The sequence below is a fragment of the Pavona decussata genome, unplaced genomic scaffold, assembly GCF_977016875.1.
Source record: "Pavona decussata unplaced genomic scaffold, jaPavDecu1.1 SCAFFOLD_602, whole genome shotgun sequence".
In the NCBI taxonomy this organism is placed as follows: domain Eukaryota; kingdom Metazoa; phylum Cnidaria; class Anthozoa; order Scleractinia; family Agariciidae; genus Pavona; species Pavona decussata.
In genome coordinates, this window is record NW_028145860.1 from 3030604 (window position 1) to 3046422 (window position 15819).

Genomic DNA, 15819 nt, shown 5'->3' on the forward strand with positions numbered 1-15819 from the left:
CAAATTCATAGCCGGCTACTGGCAACCCTCTAAGGGATTTTAAGATTAATTTTTTTTCGCCACGAGTTTAGGCTAAAAATCAAAATCATGCACTTAGAGGTTTTTATCGCCTCTTTTAAGATTTTTTATTTTTTTTTTTCTCGAAATATAAGACACTGGATATTGTACAATGTGTAAGAGGCGTTTCCTGTTTTTTTATCGGTACGGTAAAAAAACAACCCTCCAACTGAAAAACACACGGGCATCGTGGTCTATGGTAAATTGTTAGGTAAAGAGTTTGGCCGTTTTGGCACCGAAAAGGAAAAATATTTTAGATGTTGGGCAATATTTCAAATAAGAAATGCGAGGTGTGTGCTTGGGGGGGGGGGGGGGGGGGGGAGGGGGAGCCATAGGTTTGGTCTTTGTTGTAACATGTCCGCTGGTCGTCTTTGGATGGATCAGTTTGTGTTTCTGACATCCATCAAGGTTCAATACATTCCACAAATGTCTTTGTCCTCGGATATTCTATTCTCTCTTCGCTAGGTGTCGATGCTCTGTTGTCAACTCTTATCGATTTGAAGAGGAACGGAATAACCTCAGCGGCGGCTGTTCTGAGCTCTTTAATCCTCCACAGATACAACACGGGGTTTACTGTCGAATTCACGAAAATAAAAGTCAGTGTTAACTTCGTAGCTACTTGGATTGCCGGCGTTGTCAGGCCGGATAAAATTCGTATCAGCATGACTATCCAGGCAGGACAGTATGCAATAACCTGCGCGCAATACACGTATAACATGCTACGAACGGAGCTTCTGTATCGGGAAGTATTTGAAAAGGATCTTTCTCTTTGTCCCTGGAAGGTAGATGCAGTTGCTCTGTTGCTAGCCGCAGTAGCATACCGTGTTCCTTGTCGGCGTAGAACCAGTCGGATCTTTGCGAAAGCGGCTAACGAGACTGAAAAGCACGCGGGGATAATTGTTATGACAAAAATACCGTAAACACGCACGTTCACAAAGAACGATATGGCCAACGGAATTGCGAATGCCCAGATGAAACTCACGGCAAGAATCGTACGTTTCCGGGTTACCACGATGCGGTACCTTAGCTTAAGTTGCGCGGCCAGGCATTTGTCAATGCTAATCAACATCATTGTGGTGAAAGAAGCGATGGAAAGATGCCCCGAAAGAAAATCGAACAGTACTCCAATAACACAACGGGAAATCTTGTCTTGAAGGAACATTTTCACCACTGAGAATGGTTGTGCCAGCAACCCAACACCAAGATCTGCAAATGCAAGACTTGAGAGGAGAATTTTTGTGGGAAGCCACAAGGATGTTGTGCGGCGAATGGCCACCAAGACAAGGGCGTTACCAAGTATTGCTGAAACCGAAAAAACCAGGTTAATCACTGCATTGAGAATGTTCACACTATTAGCTTCTTCGTTGGCGTAGAAGTCACAGATGTAAAGTCGTTGACCCGAAGAGCCAGAAATGTTGCTCATTGTGAATTCACACTCTTCGATGTTTTTAAAGTCTGTTTTTTACTTGTTAATTGTAAAATCCGGTCGCTCAGACTGGGCTGTTTATACCAAGTCGTTTATTTTTTTACGCAGCAGTCGATACACCGTGGGAATAGACAAACGTGGTATCAAATGTTGTTGGTTCTGACAAGTTTTAAAAGCGAGGAAATTTCCTCGGTAAACAAGGAAAGTTTTCTTTTGTCTGGAAATAATTAGAATTTCTAATTAAAACTTCTGCGTATTCAAAGTTGTTATCTGTTTTATTGTAAGGTGTTGGGGGTCTAAGGAGATTTCACACTTAATTCATGATAATATCCAAAATGCCTATCTTGTATAATGCACCTGCTTACCAAAATACGGCATCCGTTTACTGTTTAAAGTAAATTACATAGTGGTGTAGAGTCTTCTTTCATTGTAACTGAATTATCTGGTTTCCTGAATAAGAGTCTCTCTAGTTCACAGACAAAGCACGCATTAGAAAGAGCAACTGCAAGGATGAAAATTTTCTTTCGAGTGTCAAACTCGTTTGACTGATGTTTGAACTCTTATGTGCTTTCGGAAACCCCCGTACGCCATCGGAGATCTTCGTACGCTCTCGGAAAACCTGTCTCATACGGATGTTCTCGTACGTACTCGGAGAATCTCGCGCGCCCTTGTTCTCTCGCTTTATGGGAGATCTTCGTGCGATCTCAGAGACCCTCGTGCACGGTAGAAGACCCTCGTACTCTTTCAGAAACCTCGGTAAACTCTCGGCGACCCTCGCGAGCTCTCGGAGACAATCAGATGCTCTCGTGAATCCAGCTCTGAATGTGCTTTTGGAAAACTCTCCTAGCTGTTGGAGAACCTCACAGTCTCGGAGTCCCCCTTGAGATTTCGGAGATCCAAGTACGGTCTCGGAGAGCCTCATGCATGGAAGGATACCCTCATATTCTCTCGAACCCCCTACCCTCTCGGCGACCCTATGGTGAACTCTTGGGGACCCTCATGCGCCCTAATTCAAAGACTGTCGTATGCTTTCTCACCTTTAACTCAATTTTGAATATTTTTTTCAGCTTTTCTTTTTAGTTCCATACTAAAAAAAAACCTAATAACGTAGTTTAATCTTTTCATAACGAAGGTTAATATTTAATACCATTTTTTTTTCTATATAACCTAGTTATCGTCAGGAGGCTCATGGGATCTTGTTATTGCACAAATAGTAAGGATAGCTTCCATCGTTATTTTCACTCACAAAGCCATTACCAGGCCATTAAACTTTTGGCTTGTCTGCGTTCACCGCTGTCGTTCAATTTATTGGCTCCTACCACACCAGAGTAACTTTTTTCAGGTTTTCTTTTTTCGCAATCCGCAAAGGACTAAAGCTTGTAAAGATGTTTACTCGTGAAATTTGTAAAAAACTAAAATTACCCTGAAATTGTTGCATAAACAGATTCAAATTGACATTGGATTAGTTTTGTCGCTCCGTTAACAAGAAACAACTCGCAGATTAAGAAATCATCTGAATAGCTATGAACTGAGAACAACACAATTTCTTAATTTTGCCAGTTTCCTTTTGCATTTTCACTAATAGTTTGTATTTCTTGTTCAATAATTTTTTTCTTTAATATGTGAAAGACCATCACAATTATGTGCGCTGTGTAAAGAAGGCTTGAAAAAAATCAGGCTTGAAGATTTTGTTGCACGTCTTGCCTTTTGCTCCAATTACAAAAATTTAATTTTCCGCCAAAAAAAGTCATTTTAAATCCAATAAAAAAGGCGCTTCCGTTGAGGTGAAGAAGTAGTTTATTTGTCACATTCTGCAGCAATAGGCGCATTCATAGGTGTACGTACATAATATACATTGCCGGATAGAGCGGTTTCTAACTGAGTAACGTAAAACCAAAACCAAAGTAATAACTCTGGCCAATCGCAACAGATGTAAACAACACAACGAGCCAATCAGATTCGAAGCAAATACGTGTAACTGGCGCCAAAGCGCGGGAGAGCTCGTGCGGCCAAAGGACGATTGGTTTTGGTTTGGATTCCTATTGGTTGAGAAAGTGGCGCGAGTTTTGTTAACCAATCACAGAGCGTAGTAATGCAAAACCAAAGCAAACGCGAAATTACTTTCGACACTCAATTGAACCGCTCTAATATACATTGCCGGATAAGTAAAATGAACAAAGTAAGATAAGAAAGAGCGCTTTTCAACGAGTGTCGTAAAACCAAAACCAAAGCAATTACTCTGGCCAATCACAACAGACCCAAACAGCGCAATGAACCAATTAGAATTCAAACCAACTACATACAACAGGTGCCAAACGCGGGAAAACGCATGCGAGCAAGTTGGTTTTGGTTTTGCTTCTCATTGGTTAAGAGAGAGGCGCGAGTTTTATTAACCAATCACAGAGCGCAGTAAAATACAGCCAAAGCAGAAGTGAAATTACTTTGATCCCTTTCAAACTCAGTGTAATTTGCTTGTAACTTAGTAACAGCTCTTTTCTCAATAGAATATTTATTCCTAAAGTACTGGTGTTTTCTTTTCCTGTAATTCTGTGGACTAAATCCTATCATTCAAATGAAAGCTCTTCAGCAGTACGTTTCTACTGTGTTGTTTGTTTTAAATGATCTTTCAAGGCGTTCAACACTTTCAATGGCGTTGCCCGAAGCGTTCCTCCGCGTCACTGATTTCGGGAACATGTCCGCCAGCACGTCTAACGCTGATAGACGAAGCTCTTTCATTCTCCACATATACAGCATCGGATTAACTGTGGAATTCATAAGGACTATTGTCATGGATAGTTTGGTGGCTTTGTCCAGCATCTCTGTTCTACCATACGTAACGCGCACCACCACCACAAGCCACGCTGGAATATACGCGATTAACAGTACACAGAATACAAGCAGCATGCTGTTCACTGACTGACGGTATCTCGATACTCTAAGGGCGTGGGCTTTGCGCACAGACTCCAGTTGCGTGGGATTTTTGAAATTTCTCTGTTGCCGTCGAAGGACGAGGTAGATTTTGATAAACGCCAAAGATGAGACTATCAAACAGACTGGCATGATCGAAAGTATGAGCATGAAGTACACACTGGAATTCCACATGAACGATAGTCCCCATGGAAGAGCGATCAATCGCACGAGAACTGCTACAAAGAGCGCGCGTTTGAGTGTCACGGTATTCCGGTAACGCATTTTTAAATGCAGCGCCAGGAATCGGTCAAGGCTTATCAACATCATGGAGAAAAAGGAGGTGATTGAAAGATGTCCAGACAGGAGATCAAAGAGCAGACCAGTGATGCACTTCGTGTGGATGTATGAAGACAGGGTTTTCACCGCGTACAAAGGCTGTGCAAGTAACCCAACACCAAGATCCGTAAAGGCAAGGCTGCCGAGAAGCACCTTAGATGGCGGAGCAATCGAAGATGTCTTGCGAATGGCCAGCAATATAAGCAGATTCCCCAGAATGGCGGGTAAAGCAGATGTAATGCAGATAATCGATGTGGAAATATCTAAAATGGTGTGTTCCGTTAGTATTGTTTTGGACTTGCACAGTAAAACGCTTCGAAAAGTAAGACCATAGTCTTCTTCGCTCGTAGAAGACACGTTGTCCATGTTTAACATGTCTTGATTAATTTTTTTTCGTCTTCAAACTGAGATACGAACTTGACCGGATATTTTCTTGTGCAATTTCCTGCAAACCTTTAACACTGGTGATCGAGATTATTAACATGGCTGCAAATTAAACTGGTCATGTTTTTCTTTCTCTTTTCTTAATATCCAGATCAACGATCTCGTTTTTAAAATTACAAAAAAGTATATTTGTACAATGTACCACTTGTTTAGATACATGGCGGCTGCTCCAGCCAGGAAATTGAAAATGAATTTGCAAGTGAAAAGAAACAGCGATAGCTGATCAAACACAAGATTATTTAAAGAATACTGAAAAATCAACTGATATGGTGTGAATCAGTGATGTTACAATCTTTTCTTTTATGAAAAAGACTTGAAATCTCAAAAAACCAATTGACTTTCGCTCCTTTATGTAATTATTCCAGAAAGTTTTCCTCTGTGATCGTAACACCTGGCCTTGTTCAAAAAGTGGGAATGTTGACTTTTTATCCATCGTTATCCAGCGCATAAAATATATATTATTCAACACAATGTAACAATGTCCGAATATGGTCACACGTTTTTATTGCATGTACACAATAAGAACATTACAACTCATGATATTGGAACCTTACCTAAAGGACAAAATCTTGCAGTCATTTCCAAAGCAACTATCTCATTTTACAGTTGTGTTCAGTGACCTGGCCTTTAGATAGAAGCGAGGTTGGAGTTAACTTTGTTTGATACAAACCTCAGTGTTTTTCATATGGAAATAATTTGGTTCTTATGTTAACTAGTTTTCGTTTTCAACACTGAGGCCTTTGAATCAAAACGAAGTCAACTCCAGACTCGCTTCCATTCAAAAGCCAGCTCACTAAGAATACACTGTAAAATGAACTACAGTGTAATGGGCTTTTGGATTCAAAGTTTGCAATTAAGAGTCAGCCTCTGTATGTTTAAGCTTCTTCAGTTACTCTGCTCCCAGGTGAGAAAGTGAAGTACGTGTGAGCTCAATTTCAAGCTATAGCAACAAAGAAACTTGCCATAAGTACGTAAAAGATGATCATCCGTGTGAGAAGGACTGATTGATGGTCGATGTTACCTCACACAGTCCTTCTCAGGACTAAACTCCCCCAGATGATCATAATTTACATACTTATGACATGAATCCTGGGTCCAAACCATTTACAAAAAAAAATTACCTCTATAACCTAAAGAGTTTATCCCTCAGCTGCTGGGAGTACCTAGAAGTGCTCAAGCAGTCGCTACCAAACTGGGCCTATGAATGTCACCGTAAGTTACTCTGCACACATATCAGAAAGAAAGGCATTCAGTGTGGGCCCAGTACTCTGGCAAACACGATGACTAAAAATATGTGCCTGTATATCGGCAATCCCAGAGTTTTATCATTTAACTGTTGAGCAGTTCCTTGTAAAATATGTATTTTGAGTTACAAATTTAGAATTTTGAATTTATAAAAGGGGTACTTATTTCAGTTTTGTTTCGCACTCGAATGTCACTTCTAATTCTAATTTGGAATTTTCAACAGGCAGGCAAATAATTTACTTACCGCTATTGCTTTGTATTCATATGAGGAAAAAGCCAGAAAGGAAAAAGTGGGCTCAATTTTAAGCTACACGAAGAAACAAACGTGCCTCGACAGACGCCTAAAAAATCTGGCAAAATTTTCTCGTTGATCTTGAGATTAAAGGCGTACGAGATAAGTCGCTCCTTAGTTTAAGGCCCGTTTAAACATTCGACCTTTGATGAAACTTCTGTCGCACTTCACTGCAATTTTCTCGCGCGAAGCTGCGATATCAAATCGCACGTTTAAACCAGCTGCGATTTCAGCGCGAAATCAGAGATACTGTAATGTGCACACTGTTTTGTACCACTTGTGACGTCATCACTTTTCCGCCAAAGGACGTTTCGGGTAACCTGTCCATAAGATGGGAAAACGTCTTTCAAAGCATACCTAACTGAGCATTACAGAAAAAAATTATACCAGAGATTTAAACCTTCAAAATATTTCCCACAAAAACGAGGAAAAACATGTCCTTCCGGCTTGAACATGTAACGCTGCTCGCACTGAAAGTCGTGCGCTTTATTTTGTTTTCTCAGTTTTATTCGCGCACAAGTTTTCTAAATTTTTGTGAGTGCCTACGACAGAAATTGTTGGGGGCAATATTGCTTGCAACAATTAAGTAAGACTTAAAGGAATAGCATCAAAGAAATATCCACACTACGCTTTCGTTTTGTTTTAGACGATGTTGGGTGCAATGTTCAGTACCTGAACGTTGTTTTTGTCAAATTACCATAACAGGCGACAGGTGCCGAGTGGAAATAATTTAACCGTTGTGGTAAAGAAAAAAAAATTTGGAACGCTTCACGAATTTGCGTGTCATCCTTGCGCAGGGGCCATGCTAATCTTCTCTGTATCGTTCCAATTTTAGTATATGTGCTGCCGAAGCGAGCACGTTTATACCTTACATCAAACTCTCTATATATTACACACAGTTTGAAATTGCTTTAGCCTGTGGGACAAGTTCAAACTTGCCTGCCGCGCTTATTTGTTTTATAAACGCATGCGTAAAGGTGAAATAAAAACGTCAGGAGTTATTCCACAACGTTTACTATACGTGTGGGAAACTTTTTGAAACTTAAACGTTGTTTTTACGTTGAGTTTAACAAGTTGATATTAGTTTTACACGTGTAAATATTTTGAAAGCGACCTTGAACTCGCAGTAAGATATATGCAAATCAGTATTCAAAATATGAGTGGATATGACAAAAGATTCAATATTTCATCGCAGTCGACGTGAAAGTAATTTAATTCGCTGTATAAGGTGCGCTTTTGAGCTACAAGTAAGAGTAGAGATATATATTTAGTTGTGGTTATTTGAAACTCTTATGCACCACACGTGCTGCATAAAAACAACCTTTTGTCTGTCTTCACGGCATGATGACTGTAAATAGAATATTTTATGTCAACTTTATATTCTTTTAAAACTTTTCTTTGACCCTTCAGTTTAATCTGCTACCAAAACACGCATTCTCAATTTTTTTTTTTCGTGGAGTAGCCGCACATTAACTGAGTCGCACATTAAAGCCATATTTTAACTGAAATCGAATGCAAGCGTAAGTGATTAGAACTCATTTCGACGAGGTTCACTTGTGTTCTCACAATAATAGTCTAGTTTAAGATCATTATGCACGATTGTAGACTCTATTCCCTTGGGCAAAATTACCCTCCATCGTTATCTAAAGACCTATAAGGCCGCCCTTAACTTAAGGCGAACTGAACTGAACGGGAAGAGTTTGCTGTCATGTTTCGTGGAAGCTTGTTCTGTCAGATGACGGGTATTACGGTCCAAAGCTGTATCTGTTTTGCATAATAGCTTCTCATACTTTCGTCGAAGGCACTGTTGTCAAAATATGTTTTATCATCTGGTCCATCTGGGATTTTGTTATAGACTGGAAATCATCTGAACTCTGGCGCGAAGGTTTTCTTTTCTACCTCTATACCATATTCTCTCATAAGACCGCATTTGTTTTTTACTAGAAATATCTCTATTTAAAAAGTTCGTCCGACAGTCTCTGGAAATCGTTATTACTGGCGCTCTTAACCGGAAACCGAAAACGTTTCGATGACGTTCCCTCTAGATCCTGCGCCATCATTTGTCAGCGGTGCTACTCAAAAGATATGCGCAAAGAGATTGCGAGGTTTTACAGCTGTGTTTACCCTTCTTCACTTATTAGCAACAAAAATATTTTTACTTTGTCTTTTAGTATTCCCTGAACAATGCTTGGTTTAATAATAGGAAAAAGGTAGACTTGAACAGAAACTGTCAGGAGCCATGCAAAACGTATGTCTTAGCTGCTAAAGAAGAAGAATACAAGGGTCAGCACACAGACAGATATGGGACCTATAAACTTTATACAGGAACTTTTCGGTTGTTACGTGAACATGTCATTATTCTATTGTCAAGGATCTCATCAATCACAGACAACTCGCATCAAAATACACGAATAGTGCGCCGTCTTCGCAGCTATTCACACAAGAGCACATGAAAGTTGCTTGTCACGCGGAAACTCGCGAGAAGAGAGTGAACGTGCTATCGAGATAGGGACTAGTTCTGTTTTTGCCTACATTCACTTCTATCTCCTCGCTTCTACGCCGGGTAACAGAGACGGGCTACTGGAGTCAGAGCAGATCGAGAGCTTGGCCAGGGATAAGCAAGGATGGGGAAAGCTTGTGGTCACCTGCTCTAACACGCAGCCGGATTGATTTGATTTGATGCGTACACAACTGCGATAGTCTCTCGCTTGTTTATAGTTTCTAGCTGTTGTTACCACATTCACACACGCCAACTTGTATCTGCCAAAGTTGACCAAGCCATATAATCAGAGTTAAATACTTTATATTTATTTGTCACATAGCTCATCATCGGGAGAAGTTACACTTGGTTCAAGATCAATAATTATCACTGATTTATTTCGATATACAGCTTTATCCTCTTAGAAAGACATTTCGTTCCACTTCCGGCATTACCTGTAGTGGAAAAACATTCAGTTAAATGTTACTTTAAATGTCGAAAACATATAACCGTTTCATTTTGCAAAAGGTATCACATGAGAAAATTCAGTGTCCACTTAACTCCATCCACAGTCTCTTGAAGGAAACACACGACGAAGTTTAGAAGTTGTTACGTACTCTATATTGCTTAACCTTTTTTGTCTCAACGCTTTCAGGTAGTTCCACACAAGAGCTCAAAAATAGAATGTAAGTAAGATAGTGGGGTGCGTTGTTGAGAGAGTCTAGCCTAAGTGAGCGAGTGAGTATTAGTGACGGAATACGTTAGTCAGTCATTAACTGCGTTAAGTGCGTGACTGAGGATATTTGGGGATGAGTGGGTATGTGTACGAGTATGAGAGATAGTACTGAATGGAAGGGGAGGGGGCAGGTGCCAGAGAGAGAGAGCGGGAGGGTGTGACACCGTAACAACTCTCAATCATTCCACAATTTTCTGTAAGCAAAGGTAAAACTCAATCTCTGATTAACACTTGTCTTACCTGTGTTTACCAGATCATCTCGTAAACATAGTTGTCGTAGTCCCTTCCCACTCCATTCCAGCAGTTTGTTGACGGACCATGTATCTTGTAAGAGTCAGTGTCAGATACCCAACACTCACCAAAGAACTGAATAGCAAAGTACTTCTTGTTGGCCTTTTTGGCGGCTTGATAGCACATCTCAACTACAAATACATAGCACAAGATAATATACAGCAGCAACAGTAAAGTTCCCTTGGCGTATCTCTTAGTGTATCAAAGTGATAAACTGCTACTCTTTTTCGCTGTCCGATTAGCCTTTGATTTGTTTTTACGTTTTATTCAATGTTGCTGATCCTAAATCTACACAAAGATCCGGCTTCACTTTGCTGCTTTTTGTTCAAGTGGTCCTTGCATTATTCAAGTGTTACTTCTGATTTAACCTGAGAGGAGACGATTCCTCTTTTTGACGCTGGTGCGCAGGCTTCCTAGGATGCTTTACGTTGTCTGGAGAGCAGCGGTGCCCTAATTAATTCACAAATTAACGACATGTTCACGTAAAAAAAGCCACTGTTTTCGTATCTGATCGCGTAGTTGTCTAAAGTAGAGTGTCAAGAATTCAAGAAAAGCTTCTTATATTATTAGCAAGGATCATAGCATACTGATCATGGGTCGCTATTGTCTTAATATGCTACTTACATTTTGACTAGCCGATTCCTATCAGCTTCAAGTTGCATGGCAATCCTGATACTTACCCGTTTTCTCCAGGTGAAACCAATTGATTTGTCTTCGAAAGTTGGCCAGGAGCTTCATGGTGCGTCCGTCACCCATGTCACGCCAGCAACCAAGGTCGCGCCACGGAGCGAAACGGTAAACAAAGTTGTGGGAATCGTCTCCAACACCTGCCGCATCAACGGAAGGACTCACTCTTAACGCCAAGTAATACGAGCAAAATTTTCTTGCAACTTGTCGCGCAAATGTCGCGTTGTAAGTTGTGATTCTTTGTTGCGCGCATTACCTGCTCCTCGCGCGACAAGTTGTCATGTTGCTAAAAGTAGACTTCTATTATACTTTTTGCAACATGAAAATTTGGTGCCCAAACAATCGTAATTTGCAATGCAACATTTGTTGCCAGACAAGTTGCAAGAAAATGTTGCCGTATTACTTGGCCTTTAGTAGAAGCTGATAATAAAATACAAGTCCTATTATGAGATCTAGACAGTCATAACTTCCGAACTTTTTCGGATATCTAAACTTCGGAATGTTTCCGACCGTTTAGAACGTGTTTGCAAGCGTCCCGCACTTTACCTTCGGATTATTTTGGGTAAATCTCGGAGAGAAATGGGAATGTTCGGGAAAAGGTCAGAAAACTTGTTAATTAGTGTGGTTTAGCATGGTTTGAAGATGACTGGTTCAACTAGGTAACTAACGCGTCTACATAAAGGTTAACACTTTGCAATATGATGTACCAACTCACCATCCGTGCATCCTTTTCCAGGGCCATGTTTATCATAGGTGGGGCGGGGTCGATCATCTCCCCAGCACTCCCCATAAAACTGCACTCCGAAGTACATATAACCGCGAACGAAAGCCCGCTCGGCACACTTCGTCACGATCGATCGCATGTTCCACCAATCGATTTGTGTTCGGAGATTGGCGTAAAGCTCGTTAAAGGCTCGGTCCTTCTTATTAGGCTTATCTTGGTAGCATCCGACCTCAAGTATTTGCGGTACACCATCCTGGAGGCAGCTGACGCCGGCGTCTCGACTGTGATCACAACTGTTCTGTCCCCACCCCGGGTTGGGACAGTCTAGCAGTGACTTCTCTTTCCCAGTGCACTTCATCTTGCTCAGCCACACAGGACCAGTCCCCTTGCCAAACTTTGCACGCTTTGCCTGCAAAATTCATGTCTTAGTAACCGTACAGATTGCACTTTATCCATTCTTTTTTTTTTTTTTTTTACCTCTATTAGACTTATTATTTATGCTCCCCAAGCCGACAAAAACTCGTTACCGGGGATATTAATACATAGGGCATGCGTCTCATATGACTCCAAACTGTTTTTATCTTTTTATAAGTCCCGTCTGGAAATTAATAAACAAAGTAATCTTGACGAATTCTACATGTTTAAAATACTGATATGCTGAACCAGGGGCTCCTGGTTGAAGATGTTTTACTGAAATTTTGATCCATGGTGAAAGGATTGTTCCATATAAGGTAAAACGAGAGGACACTGTGTAGTAACCTGTGGGGTTTGAACCAATCAAAAAGTTTAAAATGCAGCAACGTGATCAAGCGAATAATATTTACAAATTTGCAAAGATTGAGCGGTTTTCAGTGAATGTCGGAAAACTACAACCAAAGTAATTACCACAGCCAATCACAACAGACGAAAACAGCGCAACAAACCATGCAATCAGAACTCAAAACAAATACATGTAACCGGTGCTAAGCGCGGGAAAACGCGTGGAAGCAAGTCAGGATTGAGTTTGGTTTCAATTGTTTCTTATTGGTTGAGAAAGTGGCGCGAGTTTAGCTAACCAATCACAGAATAGTAGCTAGTAGTAGTAAGTAGTAAGGCAAAAGCGAAGCAAACGCGCAATTTCTTTCGATACTCAAAACAAAACTGCTCTCGAGGAGTGTAGGGCATTCATGTTAACTTAGAGTATATACTAACTGCCGTTAGTATGCCATGCTTGCCTGATAAATGGCTTTGAGGAAGCCCATCTGTTCACACACCACCGTCGCATCCTCAAAAGACCATCCATCGTCACATACTGTGCCCCAGGTCCCCTGGTGTTGAACTTCTACCCGTCCCAGACCCACATGTGTTGCGTCTGGCGGCTTTACAAGCCTGACGACATCTTCTGTGAAGGAAAACATAAATAGTCCATATCAGTTATCTGAGAAAGAGGCTAAGGTATTTATTTTCACTTTCAAGAAGTAGGTTTGGCATTTTCTTACGAGCCATTAGCTTATCGGGTAAGTTGACATTTGTGAATCCCCGGGGATTAGCGGTTCGGAGCGGGACAAAATAAACCGATTAAAAATCCCGATTTTTTTTTTACATCAAACGGAAACTATCGTCGCACCAATGTTTGATGGGTCTACTCCCCCTCCCCCCTCCCCCCTCCCCCCCGCCTCTTGCCCCGATAAGCTTACCTCTCTTTCTAAGATGATGATACTTGAGGTTTGTAACATGAAGGGAATAGAAGTAACGCCGTTCCCTCTAAAATGAATGCAGAATTTTCCGAGAAGTTAAACCCCCGAGTTTTGTTGTTTGCTGTCGCTTATTTATACACTTGAATGGAGAGGAACACCACCGGCCTGATCACAGGATAGGCAAAGATCCAGCACTTCAAAGCGGGGTGAATCTAATCCATAATTGGTATCAGTTTTGTGTCAGCACACAGTTATCTTAAGTTTCTCACTCGCAAATAACCAACCAATACAAAGCCGGTTGCTTTTACCATCGTCCCGTGCGGGTGAGAACACAGGAATTACAGACTCACATCCTTTTCACGTCTCTTTGTAGCCTGCAATGCAGGCGTATTTTTGGAGCGGTAGCGCTGAATAATCCTTCGTCGCTGTCATCTTGGGCGAGGAAGCGCGAGAGGGCTGGAGCGAGTCAAAAGTGACCCTAAGGGAGAGGACGACTGGCTGAGAAATAAAGGAGGGGGGAGGGGGAGAGGAGGGAACCTTTCCCCCCCTACCTCCCCCTCAGCCTCCTTCAAATACGCGAACTAAATTTATTATTCAGCGCTCGTCCATGAAAAACGCCTGCACTGCAGGCTAGAGTCTTTGTGGTTCAGTGCAGCTTTTAACTCTGTGGATGAAGTTCCAAACCAAGTGAAGCCATTCTTAGTAATGATAGCTGTTAAATGCTTTTATCTTCTGGTGTTTCAGGTTTCGTTTCGCAATTTTGAGCTTACCCATGTTTGATTGGCAGGTTAAATTCACGTATTTAACTGTTCAGACCGGTTAATGGACTTATATTTTGCCGATGAGGCCAATTTTGTTTCCATGTTTTGATTTTTTATGGCTATTTGAAAATGATGTCGTGAAGGAAACGTGAGCTACTTGATTTCATATATAAACAAACCAATTTTCATCGTGTGGACAGCGAGTGCTTGTTCTCGATTTCGAGCTTTTAATTTCAACTGTATTTTAGTCGATATTTCTATCAAAAACACAGAACTACATCTGATGGTATATATATCCCCTTATTTTTGACTTCAACGTAAAGATAATCCGCGTTTAACTAATATAACAGACAGTAATCGCACAAAATTTGATTTTTTACACTTGCAAATTTGTTAACGAATTGACATACACTCTACGAAATCACTCACCTGACAGCACTGCCCGGAAAACGCAGAAAATGAAAACAGCGTAATTCATATTTCCAACAGACACCAGGGAAGAAGAAACTAAAAAGAAAAACTAATGAGAATGATTTTTCTTTGTGCAAATAAAAATTCTGTTTAACTTTCCAAATGTCAGCCCATCCACCCATCTGCTTTTGTGACAACAGTGTGAAACATGGACTTGTCAAGAAAAAGTAATATTTGTTTTTCATTAAATTGCCCAAACTTTGCTCTTGCTATGTAGTTAGTACACACATAACTAATATGTGTGTATATAAAGAATTATTTTTCTGACTTGCAATCACTTAAACCATCATCGAAAATTAAAAAAATAATAATTATCGTAGACGTTTAAGATTCTCACAGCCAAGCTAACTAGTGTAACAGTCTCACAGCTATTCGATACATTCAGTTGAGCTGTTTACTCTTTGTCTGGGAAACTCAGTGGAAGTCACAAAACAAACTATTCAGGAATAAACTGATATGTTCCGTCTTTCAATAGTTCCGGTAACTTCATTCACTGAAAAACCGAATTTCAATGAATCTTTAAGAAATATAAAGCAATAGAAGAGAAATACAAGGGAAAGAAAGTCATAAGAAAGACTGACTGGGAACATTCCCATTTGAGGGTTACCGAAAGATGGTCCTAGCCACATTTAGCTAGGAAAAACCTCCTTTAGGGACCCCTTCGCTAGTGTCCCTCCTTTAGGGACCCTTTCGCCAATGTCCCATATTGCCCCTTTATTGCATTTTGATCCTTAATACTTTTGGTTTACAGCAACCAATATCTGCTCTTTTTTCGAAACGTGGAATTTTGTGATGGTAAAGGAAAAACAACCGAAGCTGAATTAATTAATGACTTTTACTGAAGAACTCAGAAAACAAAATCGGACATTTGCAGTAGACAAGGAAATTGTTTATTTGTTTTGTTGTTAATTGCATTTTTTGGAGTTATTTTCTTTAATCATCATTCATTTTCTTGTACGATACTTTCAACCCAAATTAAATTTATAAAGAAGAACGAATACCTTCTTTTTAATGGCTAAATTATAAATTTTACGGCAAATTTTGCCCAACAAATCGTACAAATCCAGATTAAAGAAAACAACAAAAGTCACTTGTCCAAACGAAAAAGTTGTGGGCAGTTTTTTTATCGGAACTAAAACAATGTTTAAAGAATAACTGTTTACTTAATTTGACTTCTTTTTGACGTATGGAAATTTCATTTAAACAAATGTGCACTTGAAAGCTGCTGACTTGTGGAAACTTGAATGACTTTGAGTTCCCTCTGAGAAAACACAAAGTATGTAT

At 40.4% G+C, this 15819-nt stretch overlaps 3 protein-coding genes and 1 non-coding gene across 4 annotated transcripts; all 4 read right to left on the reverse strand.

Annotated features, from left to right (window-relative positions):
* Positions 1-460: 460 nt before the first annotated feature.
* LOC146449397 (uncharacterized) lies at positions 461-1480 on the reverse strand. The gene has a single exon (XM_085101915.1). It carries the CDS (start codon positions 1478-1480, stop codon positions 461-463), a length of 1020 nt encoding a protein of 339 aa, XP_084958041.1.
* A 2586-nt stretch (positions 1481-4066) lies between these two features.
* On the reverse strand, positions 4067-5095 carry LOC146449398 (adenosine receptor A3-like). Its single transcript, XM_085101916.1, has one exon. The coding sequence runs from the start codon at positions 5093-5095 to the stop codon at positions 4067-4069; it is 1029 nt and encodes a 342-aa protein (XP_084958042.1).
* Positions 5096-7462: 2367 nt separating this feature from the next.
* Positions 7463-7569, reverse strand: LOC146449399 (U6 spliceosomal RNA). Its single transcript, XR_014860713.1, has one exon. It is a non-coding gene; the product is annotated as a U6 spliceosomal RNA (small nuclear RNA).
* A 1936-nt stretch (positions 7570-9505) lies between these two features.
* On the reverse strand, positions 9506-14606 carry LOC146449400 (soluble scavenger receptor cysteine-rich domain-containing protein SSC5D-like). Its single transcript, XM_085101702.1, has 6 exons — positions 14494-14606; positions 12842-13008; positions 11619-12036; positions 10897-11043; positions 10166-10347; positions 9506-9644 (listed from the first exon to the last, which is right to left on the reverse strand). The coding sequence occupies exons 1-5, from the start codon at positions 14540-14542 to the stop codon at positions 10172-10174; spliced, it is 957 nt and encodes a 318-aa protein (XP_084957828.1). The 5' UTR covers positions 14543-14606; the 3' UTR covers positions 9506-9644; positions 10166-10171.
* Between the last annotated feature and the right edge of the window lie 1213 nt (positions 14607-15819).